This window comes from Electrophorus electricus, chromosome 17 (assembly GCF_041902795.1).
Source record: "Electrophorus electricus isolate QZ-2024a chromosome 17, ASM4190279v1, whole genome shotgun sequence".
Classification (NCBI taxonomy): Eukaryota; Metazoa; Chordata; class Actinopteri; order Gymnotiformes; family Gymnotidae; genus Electrophorus; species Electrophorus electricus.
The window spans coordinates 2,718,294-2,732,102 of record NC_137513.1 but is presented as its reverse complement, the minus strand read 5'-3'; the positions used below and the strand labels follow the sequence as shown (position 1 = coordinate 2,732,102).

The window sequence follows — 13,809 nt, the reverse complement described above, 5'->3', positions numbered from 1 at the left end:
CCGCGGTTGCCTGTTATCATGCTGGCCCTCCACGTGGTCCCTGTTGACATGGGGTGTGGGGCGGACTCTAGGAAGTTCTCTGATAAGGGGCCACTTTAAAAGAAAGGGTTGAGAAGTGCACCTCACACAGCCTGACAGGAAAGGTAAGGTCTGAGTCACACTGGCCATCTGCTGACCCCAGAATGGCATGACCATTAAGACTTAACCAAAAAAAGAGAAAAACTTCTTGTGACTGTGTGTCCTCTCCACCTCCTTACAGTGACAAAACAAAAAGGAAGAAAAGCACCATGCGCCGTCAGTTTGGTGAACATTTGGTGATCGTCGTCATGTTCTTTGTTGCTTCAACAGGTTTGTAGTTTATCATTTCTGTACATAGATGTACATTAAACAATCTACTTGTATGTTGTTTCTGATTGGAAGAAGGGCCACGCTCACACGCTCACTCTATCTGCCCTGCAGGATTTCCAGTTTGGCAGGACACTACCAGCCAAGAGGAACGATGGAGCGTCCAAGAACAGAGTGCAAACTTTGCTATTAACAAAGCAGACATCACCAAGGAATTCAAGTAAGTACCTGAGAATTCGTAATCATTCATAATATCAGTGGAACAAATATCAGCAGCAAGGTGGAAGAGGGCGGTGCGGTGGGCGGGGTCTGAAAATGTCACATCAACTCTTCTTTAGCAACGGAGTGTGGAAGAGCCACGTGGTGAGCAGTGACCTCTACTCGCAGGACGCGCAGGACGCGCAGGACCCCATGATGGTGGAAATGAGGCACAAGCTGAGCCAGGAGTCTGAACGCCTGCGTGCCCGTCTGAGGAAGGAGCTGATGGAGCTCAGACAGAGGCTCTCTCCATACCCCAGCCATCCACAGCTGGCCCCGGCCAACATACGCCAGCTCCTGACCCCCCTAACCCAGCATCTCAGCAGGGCTCTGGACTCCCACGCCCAGGAGCTCTGTGTCCAGCTGGGCCGAAGCCTCCAGGGTCTCCGGCCTGATGGTCGTTCACGTTCCCAGGAGGTCCTGGAGGAGGTTGGCCGTGCTCTGGACGAGAGCCATCGGAGGAGGACCGCCGCCTTCGAGAACTTTAAAACGAAGGCCTTCGAGGCGGTTGAAGAGGAGCACGACAGCAGCAGGAAGGAGCTGTGGGAGGAGGTGACGGCCAGACTTGGCCAGGAGATCTGCTCCTTCAGTTTAGAGGTACAGGGCAAGGTGGCGGCACTGAAGGTCTCGCTGGCAGGGCTCCTGACCGCAGCAAAGCCTGCAGGAGCTGCAGCAGTCTCCAGGGTGGACCTCTTCTGCCAGAGCTCCTCGGCACAGAACCAGAAGTTCATCGCTAATTTAGAGCAGCAAATAGCCAAGCTTGAAGAAGAGCAGAGGAAAGGGGAGACAGCGAGGTACATCAGCATAGAGTCCATTCAGGAGGACTTCTCCACCAGACTCAGCGCACTACTGCAGGACATCAGACACACTCTGAACTAGAGCACTACCTCGCCACACGTCCAGGAGACCGCTGCAATGTAAATAGAGGCCACAGTAATGAGAAGTATCTGTGAATTAGTAATGTGAATTATCTTTTGTAAAAACGTTCAAGAATGTGTCAAGTGTAAGCAACTTTTATACAGTACAGAAAAAATAAACTTGCCTGTCATTTGCAAAAAATAACAAAAAATTTATATTTTTGTCTGCATGTTTAATGCAATTATTGTGCTTGTACAAATGTTGACATACAAATATGTATTTTATACATGTAAAGTGTTCTATATAATAGTTAAAATTTTTTAAAAATGTATATATTATATTGTGATCATGGTGTAGATAAATCAATCAAATTCTGCCATATTCACACCGTATTTAACCAATTTTAGGATTAAAGTGCTATACAAAGCAGCACTAAAGTCCTAAACAGGGTAAACACTGTGGGCATATTCCAAAGGCCATAATGGACAAATGCCACGAAAACCACCACTGAGGGCACAAGGACTGCAGTTAATATGCCCTGAAACTATAAAGTCATATTAGCACATTCTTCCCTCTATCTGTACAGGCGTTATAAGATGACGCGTGAAAACAAAGCCCCCTTCAGGACAATGATCTCTTTCCTATTTCTTATTACACTTACAAAGAAGAACCCATTACAATATTCCAATGTGGTGAGGACTGCTACCTGGACACGTACCTGTATGGCCACTAGCCACGGCGTCGGCTGATCTGAGGTGCTGAGGCATCTGAGCGCGTGGGTGACACCAGCGCACGATCCAGATGCCGGCTCCTTCATTCCAGCATGTACGGCAGCCCATCGACCCAGTACACTTTCTACAGCATCACCCAGTGCCGAACACTGGCCTCAGCACCGGCCCGGACACGCGTCCCCGGCTCCTGGCCGACCGTCCGCTGCTACTCACTGTATAGAGGAGCGGAAAGACAGACCATACGGAGTGTGTGATCACACCACACACTGCCGTGATTATTTGAAGGGATTTTAGAATGTGGTTTAAGATTGTTTTGCTTTTTTTGGGTCAGTACCATAAATCATTGTCACTGTGATTTACCATTCAATTTCTTCTTTAAAACACCTACATAGCTCCTTCTCGACATGAAGCATAACATAAATATTAATAGCATAAGTAACTTTTGGGAAGTAAATTAATTTAATAATTTAATAACAAAAGAAAAGTTTCTCGACCGCTGAAGAGTAAAAATGATAAAAGGTCAAACAGGTTAAAATACCTCCGAGTCGCATTTCTGGTGCATCAGTATTCAAGCCGAGCAAAGACGCAGCATGCGGCCTGACTGGGGTCTTACTCTCAGACGCAGTGTACAGAGTTCCCAATGACATGGTGGTTGTGTCAGTAACCCCTGGCCCAGTATCAGACACTGTCTTTATTTAAGGCATGTGATGGACAGCAGATGCCAACAAAAAGCTCATTTCTCACCCGGTGAAAAAGTCGTGTCCTGTAGCGCTGTTGGAAGTGTAGGTGGACGGAGTTGCGAAATAACGAATCGCAAAAGATCCCAGTTAGAAAAAGACACACAAAGGGGTATCACACTAACTGAGTGGGAAAAGTTGTAGTCCACTAGATGGCACCACCGACGGATAGAACGAGACTTAATCCTGGGAAAGAAAAAGCATATGTGTAAAAGTTGGGACGGGGACCTTTTCAATCCTTTTAAGACGTGCAGCAGGTAAACCAACTCATGTCGTACACACTCATGCTGAGTGTGTCAATAAAGCTTCCATTTTTGTCACTGGTGGCCACTGGCACTGATGACAAAGGATGCCTCTTTCACTCAGTGTTGCCTTTGTTCTTATTACTTACAGATCGTTTAATTCATGAGGATTTATTAGACTAGAACCTAGAGTATGATTAACTCAAGCCAAAACCATTTGAGGGATTGTCTCTACTAGAACGTTTGTGTATATATACATATATATATATATATATATATATATATATATATATATCTGTGTGTGTGTAGCAAATGATATGTCTACAGTGGTGAGGAAGGTGTACAGGGAAGTTATGGGAGTTTGCTCTGAAACTTACACAGCTATCCTGGTGTTGCTGATGAGGTACTCGAGGGGGTAAAGGCAGGAGAAGTGATAGTAGAGATCTGTGGAGCAGCTGATAATTCCCACCGAGGAGCTGGGTGTGTCGACGTCGCCCGTGATGATGACAGACTGGACGGAGGAGAACTGGCTAAAGGGCCCAGAGGAGCTGGGAACCTCGTTTACAACCTGGACTGCAAAGAACGCAGTGACGATCACAACCTTCAGTCCGAGGGAAATACTTGCGCAGGCCAAAGCCATCGCGAAAGCGCGCCTGTGAAACGGACCTGTAGCGACTGGCTGGAAGTTGGAAGCGGATAGACTAGAGGGTCCACGCTGGTGTCTATGATTCCTTGGAAAAGTCTATTGTTGTGCTGACTGTTCAGGGCCAGGTTGGCGGGGTCGAAGCCTGCCCACAGTGCCGTGCAGAGGTTCACCTGCAGGGCGATGGTGTTGACTCGGCAGTCCGCCATCAGGTCGTTGTTGTCTGGGTACACATGCAGGGAGAGGAACGTTAGGGGCTAGCAGGACAGGATGTTGTCTCAGGACTCCCTGGGGACAGTCTCGTAGAGGGAGGAGCAGTTGTATAGAGTTGAGCAAGTCGGCCAGCAGTGACAGACACACACACCACAGTATTGCCACTGCTGGGAGCAAAAAGACTATGAGCATTATCATACACATAAAACCAAAAAAACACTATTGTCCATTATCAAGTTCAACTAGATATACTCTATAAAAAATACAAGCTCTTATAAAATTTCAAAAGTTCTGAAGTAATTTCTGGTCAAGCAATTTCATTGTCATTAATTTTATGCATGTGGAGGGTATTTGGTTAATCCAAATAAACATCCTTGTAAGAAATATTATAATCTAATACAAGACTGTTGTTATTCAGAAGGCTCCCTGCAGACTGAAGTCAACTCGGTCTTTCATCTGATTTGTTAAAGTGAAGTGTATACGGTAAACAAACCCTACATCATCCAGTCCTGAGGCAGCTACGGTCACTGTCTGTCTGAGTGGCAGCAGAAAAGGCTCTTAAATAGTACCAGAATCCCTGTGTCTGTGTCATTCCTCTCTCTGCACTGTGCTGCATGGAAACAGGATCTCCAAGTACCCGAGTGGCTGGTAAGCAAACAACTTCAAAACTGAATAAGTAGGTGTTATTACATGGGGCAGCCGCTATTTAACTGGACAGTGACACCAATTGTGCACTTTAACCTCACAGTTGTTGTGAATGTCCGTTTAAATTCCATGGTGAGAGAGTCTAAGCTCAGTGTAACAAATCCGGAATCAGACTATTTGTGTTCAAATTAAGTAAACAGATTTGATTTTGGTTTCACTGAAGCAGTGCTTTTAGGAACAGTACACAGGGATAAACCTAAATGAGAGTTGCTGTTTTTTTTCAATTAAGACCTTATAAAATTGTTGTTTCCCATTAATTACAATCAGGCCCAGTATAATATCAACTTTAGAATGAGTGGGACTAAATATAGTGCAGTGGAGTATTTATTTAGACATTCAAAAGAAGACATTCACAGTATAGTATATGTAGTGTATGTTTCAACAAGGATAAACATTTTAACATTATATTTTATTTAAACTATTCGATGAAAAAAATCATGTCATTAGGAGATGTGGTTAATAGATGCAACGAAAAGACAAAATTAAAAATGCTAATACTGGAAACTTGTTTTTAAAATGCTACTTAAGTGTGTCAGGGGTTGAGGCCCACACAAATTGCCCATACAGGTGTGTGTGTGTGTGTGTGTGCATGTGTGTGTGTGTGTTTGCTGGCAAAGCACTCTTATAAGGGACTTTAGAAATGAGAGCAAGAGCTACTGTGATGAATGCAGCAAACACGTCATGGAGTAATTCCAGCTAATTTGTTTTTTATGACTTCATCACAAGATGGACATATTAGCTCTGTTCAGAGACACTAATTACCCTCACAACAAATTATATCTACAGATATAAAAACAAGGGGTTTTTTTCATGGTTTCGTGGTCCATCTATTACAAAGTGAAGATTAGATTGCCCCCACTGGCAAAAATCGAGAGGTTTCATCCTTAGAGTGAGACATTCTCTCATATATATCAACAAACTAATAAAATGTCCCTCTTCATTCTTATTAGAGGTGAGATTATATTTAATTCCCAAATAATGTCTCTAATAGAGGCAGAGTTCAAGAAAAGTAAAAAATGAAATGTTAGACATACCCATTCATAGAAAATAATACAAGCAGAGAACAAAAAGAAGTATGTGCTATTGTTTGTGTTTAAATATAGACATATCTGTTTTCCAACAACAGCGACAATGAGACAGTGAAACACGATTGCATTCCTTGAAGGACCTGTGGCAATCAGACTCATTTAAGATACCACACAAATTATGTAAGAAGATATACTGGGAATTGTCCTTTTTAGAGAACAGAAAGACATTTTTTACTCTGATACCCAGGAGTGAAAGGGTGGATAACGATGTAGGTGGGGCTCTGAAATGGAATTACAGAATTGATTTGGAACCCAGAGGGTCAAAGGTGGGTCAACTTGAGCTAACCTAGCGAGCTAATAAATGTATGAATAATTAAATTGTTCAGCGAATTAACACATATGTGAATCCCAAAAATAAACAAACTTGAGCACTGGTTTATCAGCCGATTAAGAGCTGTAGTGAACTGGTCTGGTCTGACCTTGTTCGTGAGCGTTTGGGTGAAGAAAGTTCAAGTCTATTGGCTGTCAAAACCAGTAGGAGGAGCTCATTATCTTACTATAAACCAGTAGGATGAGGTCATTAGCTGCTACGCTGCTGCAGGAACGCCAAAGTAGCGTAAAAAACAGCAAAAACTTAAAGCGGCGCTTTTTACGGTGTTTTCAACTGACATATAAACGGCGTAAAATACGGCGTTTCTGATGGTTTTTGCGGCGTTACAAATAAAACGCGTTTACTTTGAGGCGAATTTTTACCACTTTGGCTTTCCATATTAATTAAGATGAAAAGTGTCAGTTCGACTACCGACCCGTCTGAATCTCCTCTCCCATCTGCATTTGCAGACGTGCATGTCCCAAGAAAGTCCACTATGGACTTCTAGGAGTCCGTGTAATCTGTTGTTTATGAAAATAAAATCAGTGACGAAATCTTCTCCAAGCAGGTTCTCTGCAAATCTCTTCTTACGATATTTGGTAAACTAAATGTTACGACGGGCTATATGTAATTACATTTCATCGCCAGTGGCGAGTGACCGCTATATGTCCTTTGAACTGTAGTCTTATTCTGCGTTCATCTGTTCTGGAGAAGTAGGCCATCATACAGAGTCTTTGAGATCGTCACCATTCTGTGCGCTCCCGGAGGAAAGGCAGTGAATCGTGGCATGGAGCCAAAAACCGACGCGTATCAAAACCGATGCTTTCTCTTCTTCTTTTCTATGACACACGCACGTACAACTGAACGTGTGCTAATACTAGTTCAAACAGCCTACGAAGAGGGGGGAAAGAAACTGTTTATTAGATTGAAAAATGTAGGGTATGGGCGCAGGGTTCTTGAAGTTAAACCTTTTAGTTATAAATGGTCCCTTTTTATTGTTACACAATTTAGAACTCAAATGTTTCTTTACTTCACTTCCAAAATGTATTTTCTTTGACGGGTATAAGGGGAAACGGATATGAATCCAAAGATTTAAAAAACCCCAAAAACAAACAGAAAAGGCATGCAGGAAACATGCTGTTGACAAAAATGCGTTTCCCTTCCTTGCCAACTTCCTTTGTCGCACTGGAAGTGAAGCAGGACTGCTCAGACAGGTCATAGCCCGACATGAAGCCCGCAACAGTGGCGTCAGAACCTGCTGAACTGTACATTAATCTAAATGGATGCGCTTTCCAGTGGAGTTTGCAGACTCTCAAAACCACTAGCGACCGTGAATAGTGTCGTTCCTCATACGGCTACACTAATGTAGCGGTTAGAAGAATTCGGGTTACCGTTTGTTTGTTTGTTTTTGTTTGTTTGTTTTGTTTTGTTTTTTTGTTTGTTTTTGTTTTTTGTCTTATTGTGTTTTAGGATGATAAACAAGAAAGCGTCTTTGGACACTTTGTAACAAACACCTCTTATTGACCAAACTCGGTTGGTTCACTTAAGTCGACGAAGTGCCATGAAAACGAACAGGGAAATAAAGTGAAGATCTTGGGTTGCTTGTTGCTCGGTTTCTGGTGCCAGACCTCTTAGACTGCAGACATCACGCACAGCCCAGTTCAACTGGAATCTCTTAACTGTGCGTTTGTGTGGGTGAATTGACGGTGGACGTTCGTCCTGCAGCTGCGCACCACTTGACTAACTGTACATCATCAATAACACGCGTGGAAATATGTGGAGATGGAGTTCATGAAACTGATTGGGACTGTTTTGGCTGTGTGTTACCATACAGGCTATGCGCTGGAAGGATTCGCTAGTAAGTATGCGAGTGTGTGATCTAGTCTCCCAGGAAAAACTAATGCTCCATATAGGCCTGTTCTGTAGCTCACATACGAGCTGCCATGTGAGTGTGAGGTTTTTGTTTGTATGTCTGTTAAGTTTATTTTAAAACAAACACAGGACTAACATTCGAGATTTGCCTTGTGCATTACATAAAAGTCTGATTGCAAAAACCGTTGCCTTCAAATGCTTGGCAACATTTTTTATCACTAAAGTAACTTAGTTCGACAGCCATTGTTCGAGCAACAAATTTACCAGCAAAGTCTTCGTTTAAATGCGTAGGAGGTGGAGTGTTTCTGACATGGAACTATTCGAATTTTATTCTACCTCTTAACTTTCTCTCTGGCAGGAGCGATCTTTCTGCAAAGCTACACCGTTGTTTTTGCAAGTGAAATGCAAATAACGTGCTCTAAGTAGCAGAATGTTGCGTGTTTACGATGAGAAAACAGCTGTGGGAGTGGAGCCCATGCGTGAAAACACGTTGTATTGTACACGTTTAACAGGAACGCGTAATGTTAACGGGGCTCCGCTGAAAAGATTGGTTTTCTCTCCAGACATTCACATGTCCGGATTGCGCTCAGTCCAGCTTGGGAACTGCTCAGTTCTCGCTGCGTGAAAAGCCTCGGATGTCCGAATGCCGTCTGATAGGTGGGATTCAGTGAGATATATTACGGTATGTGCTTCAGTTGTTTGTGCTTTTATTATTTTGGCTTCACGGCAGGTCAACGTATATGTCGTCGGGGGACCGAAAAGCCGTGTTATAAGATCGTATACCAGCAGGACCTTCGTCTCAGGGTGAGCTTTGACGTGGCCAGGCGCGCCTGCAGGGACGACCGCGGAGAACTGCTCAGTATCGAGACGGAAAACGAGCAGAGACTAGTGGAGAGGTTCGTTCTCGACCTGCGGGCCCCGGACGGAGACTTCTGGATCGGACTGCGAAGGAGCCTCGCCTCCACAGAGTCGGCAGCTGGAGACTGCTCTTCACGGTATTACTGGCTGGATCAGAGCCAGGCCACCTTCAGGTAGGCTGCTTGACTTCATTTCTGGAGAGTGCCTCTCTACTGGAATGAGTAGAGGTCCTCTCTCCAATTTCTTTTCATCTCTAATATTGCTGCATAACCGGGAGTTCAGGACATATTGGTGGGACATTTTACAGCTTGCCATAGAGATGAAACTAAACAACAGTAGCTGTGTCCAGAGTCATATGGAAAATGACTATAGCTCATTGCATATGATACTGTTAGTGATTGTTCCTAAGCAGTAACATAGTGGAGTAGGCCTATATACTGATCGGTTTGGATTAAAATCAGTCTGTATGTACACCAGCAGTGGAGAATTCCCGCATTAGACGTATATGTTGAATTCTAGTTAGCCCGTGTTGCAACAAAATACCTCGGCTGTGGGCACAAATCTTCCAGAAACCACGTCTAATGCGGGCACTTGACAGGAAAGTTCAAAGACAGAATTTGCGTTGCTCCACCCACCAGCAGATCCTGTTGTGATCAGTGACATTTGAGGAGCACTGACCGGGCCCACGTATGAATGGCTTTGGCACAAATGCCCCGCTAAGGCTGCTGCTTCCCACCCTGTGTTGCAGGCACTGGCTCCTAAAGGAGCCGTCCTGCGGCTCAGAGCTTTGTGGGGCTCTCTATCACAGGACCTCCAGTCTGGCCCACTACATGTTAAAGTGGACTGATACCAACTGCAATGCCAAGAATAACTTTATATGCAAGTATTCTGCAGGTAGGATGGAGCTCGTGGCAGTATTTTTGAATTTGTTTTTTTTTTATTTGTTTTTTTTCCGGATTTTAACTTGGACTTGCAAGTGGGTTTGTAAAAGATGGATTTTGGAGTGTAATCTCTCATGTCCCCTGTCTCGCCGTCTGTTTAGAAAAGTCTCCGGCTGCTACTCCTGCAGGAAATTCCACGACTCACTCAGGTAAAGTACTCTGAACGCGCACTGTCTTCTGAGAGGAGGCTAGGTACTGTCAGCAAACAGTACGATATGCCACCATTTGAACAACCGTACAGAATTAAAGTGTTAATTACTCTTCCCTTGTATTGTTTGTTTTTTTCTGTCAAAAAAACAGAAAGTCTCTGCAAACAGTATTAGAGTAAGGTTCATAATCTGGTTTAGCCCTGCATGTGTCACAGAGTGTGTACATACTAAGAAAAGTATTCTCAATAAATATTCTGAAAACTGAATGTGACTGAGCTGTAGATTAGGTGTGAAGGCTTTGCAGTGTGTAACTTGATATGTGCAAACTAAATAGTTTTATCTTTAAACCTTATTAGATGTGACACTTATCATACTGTCATATGCCAGCTTGTTACTAGAAACCAGAATATATGATGGCTATCAGGGTGTAGCATTCATATTCTGCAAAATTAATCAGAATATTACCAAATTCCAACAAATACAGGAATATTATTTTGCATGTAAACATGATCACGTATTCCACACTGGTCTTACAAAAGACTGATTTCAGTTCACCAAAGAATAAAAGTTGTCACTGGTTTCCATTTTCAAAAAGAAAAACAAACCACACAGCAGGTCTGCAGTAGGACCACATCTATGGCCAGACTGCTTATATCAGCACATACGAGGACCTCTAGTGGGGGGGAAGAGGTTCAGTGGACCAGTGAGCCTTTTGTTTGCCACAAGTGAAATGTGTTAAGTGAAATATGTAAGTCTTGTGTTTTTGTTTGTTTGTTTTTTGTCTCATTCCAGAGTATTATGAGTTGAATGACTGATTTGAATCACGAGCTGAGTAATTCTTGAGCGATTGATTATACATCATTATTAGTGACACAGATTCCACAGTAAAAGTATTGAAAAAGGGCTTTGTGGGATTTTGGGTGTAAAGCAGTACCAGGACCTGGAGACACAGACCAATCTTCCGTTTAGTGTTTTCCATTCCTTAACATACACTGTTTTATCTGATTATCCAGTTAACAAGAACTTTATAAATTAACTCTTTTGTTTGCACTGGGGCAGGGTTAACATCAAAAGATTTACAGAACTGGCTTCATTGGCTATCACAAGTCATTAATATGCCATGTTGTGTGTGTGTGTGTATTGTATCATTAACACAATAGGGCCATGTTGTAAATATGACTCAAATATTCCTTCACTGAATTCCTTCAACCTTCTTATATTGTGACCAATGTAGTATACAAACCAATGTAGTATATTAAACTTCCTGGACATATTTAGCAACATTATAGAAATTATATAGAAGCTCACTGCTTCTATATAGACTAGAAATGTACTGAACACTGGTCTTAAACTGATGATTAACAATAGTTCTTCCTCTTCAGATATACCCAAGATATCTCTGAAACCAAAACGACCACCTGTCACATTGAATTATGAAAAGATAAACAAAGAATTGCCAAAATCATCAGGTAATGCACAATACCAGCTTAATAATGTAGTCTTTTTTGCATTAAGTGAGTTAATTTGTTCCTTTTTATGGGCTGACCTATTCAGAATGCTTTGTATGTTGTGTGTTTTTTATATATATATATAATATGAGAGAGAGAGAGAGAGAGAGAGAGAGAGAGAGAGAGTTGAAGCCTCTGTATGTAGTTTTATTTTTGAAACTTGGCCCTTCCTCAGTGTCTCTTTCAGATGAAAGCATCAGTGTTTATTACGTCCTGATGGCTGGCATGCCGCTTTTGTTGATGGTCATTCTTCTGGCCTCGGGGTTCTTCTGTTATCGAGTCCTGGCTAGAAAGTGAGTGCTGCTGCTTTAAGTAAATTCATCAGTAAACAAGACAGCAGCTGCATGCCTCGAGATCCAGAGTTGACTGACGGTTGTGTCCTTGCAGGAGAAAGGAACCAAACCACATCTACGCAGAGCCTGGGCCTTGGGTGTCTGCGAGGGCGCTTCAGAACCACGGCGGCCGTCCTCCGCTGCACGACCCCGGGCCGCGAACAGCCTGCCTGGAGTACATGAGCTCTGAGATCAACGGGAACATAAGCGCCACTGGCCCTGGTTGCCACGGAGACTATGAGAACCTCCCGAGTGGTGCTGCCGGCTTCGTCACCAACGACATCTATGAGACGTGTCGCAGCCCGCTGGCCACAGAAGCCGGGTGGGTGGATAACGATATCTATGGGTACTGAAACCATCTGCCTGTGGGGACCGAGGCTGGGCATCCCAACCCCCTCCTCCCCCACCTATGTAGGGGAACTCTGACTACAGTGATCCAGTGTGAAGCACACAAAGGGTCTCGTGAAGACCTTGGCACCGGGGTGGACGGTAAGCCTGGCTCTCTCTCTAAAACAGCCAGTGCAGAGGTGGTCTCGGTTGTCCGCTTTGTCGCCTTTTTCTCTGCAGACACCAGGTTCCAGGAACAGGACGACCCATTCGGAAACTCCCACTATAGCGCCCTGACCCTTCTGCCCATTCCGTCCTGCCCTCCTTCCTGAACAGGGACATTTACAGCGGATGCCTATTGATGTTCTTTTTGTTTTTCGGAATCAAATCATTTAGGAATTGTCTAGCGGCTCAAAGGCAGAGCAGTGACAGGTTTGCTTAGTTCTGATATTCAGCTCTGCTCGAGAAATCCTGCTGACATGGCTCCCAGCACCCTAAACCTGTCAGTGTGTCCTCCTTTTTCCAGCGTTAGAAAATGATACTGAGTGAAACATTGTCCTGATTTCCGTTTGGTTGTTTTAAATATCTAATACCTTTAGCGAGTGTGGTAAGGAAATTAGATTTGAGACTGGAAATAGTTATTTATGTGCAGGTGGAAATGTAGTCTGTCCTGTGTGGGGAAAGGGTGCTACCGCACATGTGGCAACAAGCGGCTGGGCCTTTCCTTCCGAAATCTACTATTCTTGTTGGCAGGACAGAATGAACCCAGAGCACACCAGGCATCCTTTAGCATCGGGTCAGTGTATCCACAGTGTTTGTAACTGTAGCGGTCAATCAAAAGGTTTGTAGCATTTAAACAAGTTACTTACTGAGCCAGACCACACAGGACTTTCAAAAGTTATGTAGGAAACAGGAGTTATGAAAAATGCTTGAGGTTCACACATTTGCAATTAGCTACTATCAAGCTCTTAACCACAGATAATGAAGATCTATTCATAGCCCATTTAATAAGGCCTGCCTTATAGTAATAATGATAGGACAATCATGTGAGATTTTCTTTTTTTGCCAAAAAGTGACTAAACAGACAAACTATTAGCTACTCAGATGATTGCCTAATATGTTTATTGTTTATCAGTATTGAATATTACTACTTTCTGTTACAAAATCAAAATACTGTATTGTAATGTGTTGTACCAGCAGTTCTTCAGAGAAGGCCTGTGTAGTCAGTGAACTAAATTTTATGTAACAGGAGACGGCAGTAATAATGCGTCTCGCCACCAGATGTCGCTGGTTGATAATAATCACGTATGTGGGAAGAGGTCTTAATTCGATCTTAAACATAACTGGAATTGTATTCGATGTATATATTCACATACTTTGACTTAGTTGGGAAGTGTATTCATTATGTAAAGAGCAGATTCTGGATTCATTGTAAAGTCTAACTTCTGTGAACTACCAAGTAGTAACAATGTTATGGGTTATAACTCGGTAAAAATGCAGCTGTCTGGGGACATATGTTGATGTCATTACTATTATTATTACGGTTGGTGCTTATTAAATAATGCTTGCAATTAAAACTTAAAATTAATATGTTGATCCAGTGGGGAGTTGGTTGGTTGTTTGTTGTTTTTGTTAGATATCCATGCAAACTGTGCACTCAATTCTACCAAAGTATATGTGATGATGTGGCGG

The 13,809-nt window shown here is 43.2% G+C and overlaps 3 protein-coding genes across 4 annotated transcripts; 2 read left to right on the top strand and 1 right to left on the bottom strand.

The window, feature by feature from the left end:
• Positions 1–3: 3 nt before the first annotated feature.
• On the top strand, positions 4–2,173 carry zgc:162608 (uncharacterized). The gene is made up of 4 exons (XM_027013681.3): positions 4–143; positions 260–348; positions 460–565; positions 684–2,173. The coding sequence occupies exons 2-4, from the start codon at positions 288–290 to the stop codon at positions 1,480–1,482; spliced, it is 966 nt and encodes a 321-aa protein (XP_026869482.3). The 5' UTR covers positions 4–143; positions 260–287; the 3' UTR covers positions 1,483–2,173.
• Positions 1,376–7,359, bottom strand: LOC113579612 (zona pellucida-like domain-containing protein 1). Its single transcript, XM_035533966.2, is given in 8 exon segments — positions 1,376–1,513; positions 2,180–2,458; positions 2,731–3,108; positions 3,197–3,282; positions 3,549–3,739; positions 3,838–4,037; positions 4,104–4,191; positions 7,303–7,359. Coding segments are annotated over 6 exon segments (798 nt in total). The 3' UTR covers positions 1,376–1,513; positions 2,180–2,458; positions 2,731–2,932.
• On the top strand, positions 7,312–13,713 carry laynb (layilin b). Of its 2 annotated transcripts, none has more exons than XM_081700486.1 (7): positions 7,312–7,988; positions 8,733–9,033; positions 9,669–9,754; positions 9,903–9,950; positions 11,333–11,419; positions 11,634–11,751; positions 11,846–13,713. In XM_081700486.1, exons 1-7 carry the CDS (start codon positions 7,913–7,915, stop codon positions 12,141–12,143), a joined length of 1,014 nt encoding a protein of 337 aa, XP_081556612.1. In that variant the 5' UTR covers positions 7,312–7,912; the 3' UTR covers positions 12,144–13,713. The 2 variants fall into 2 exon arrangements, with proteins under 2 accessions (XP_081556612.1, XP_026869492.2); XM_027013691.3 differs by having other exon boundaries at positions 7,314–7,988; positions 9,609–9,754.
• Positions 13,714–13,809: the final 96 nt, after the last annotated feature.

Excerpts from the sequence above, each read along its gene's own strand:
- zgc:162608 (XM_027013681.3), top strand. The coding sequence starts at position 288 with ATGCGCCGTCAGTTTGGTGAACATTTGGTGATCGTCGTCATGTTCTTT. Across the intron at positions 349-459 it reads GTTCTTTGTTGCTTCAACAG|GATTTCCAGTTTGGCAGGAC; the intron begins GTTTGTAGTTTA and ends TCTGCCCTGCAG. Across the intron at positions 566-683 it reads GACATCACCAAGGAATTCAA|CAACGGAGTGTGGAAGAGCC; the intron begins GTAAGTACCTGA and ends ACTCTTCTTTAG.
- laynb (XM_027013691.3), top strand. The coding sequence starts at position 7,913 with ATGGAGTTCATGAAACTGATTGGGACTGTTTTGGCTGTGTGTTACCAT. Across the intron at positions 7,989-8,732 it reads TGCGCTGGAAGGATTCGCTA|GTCAACGTATATGTCGTCGG; the intron begins GTAAGTATGCGA and ends GCTTCACGGCAG. Across the intron at positions 11,752-11,845 it reads TATCGAGTCCTGGCTAGAAA|GAGAAAGGAACCAAACCACA; the intron begins GTGAGTGCTGCT and ends GTGTCCTTGCAG.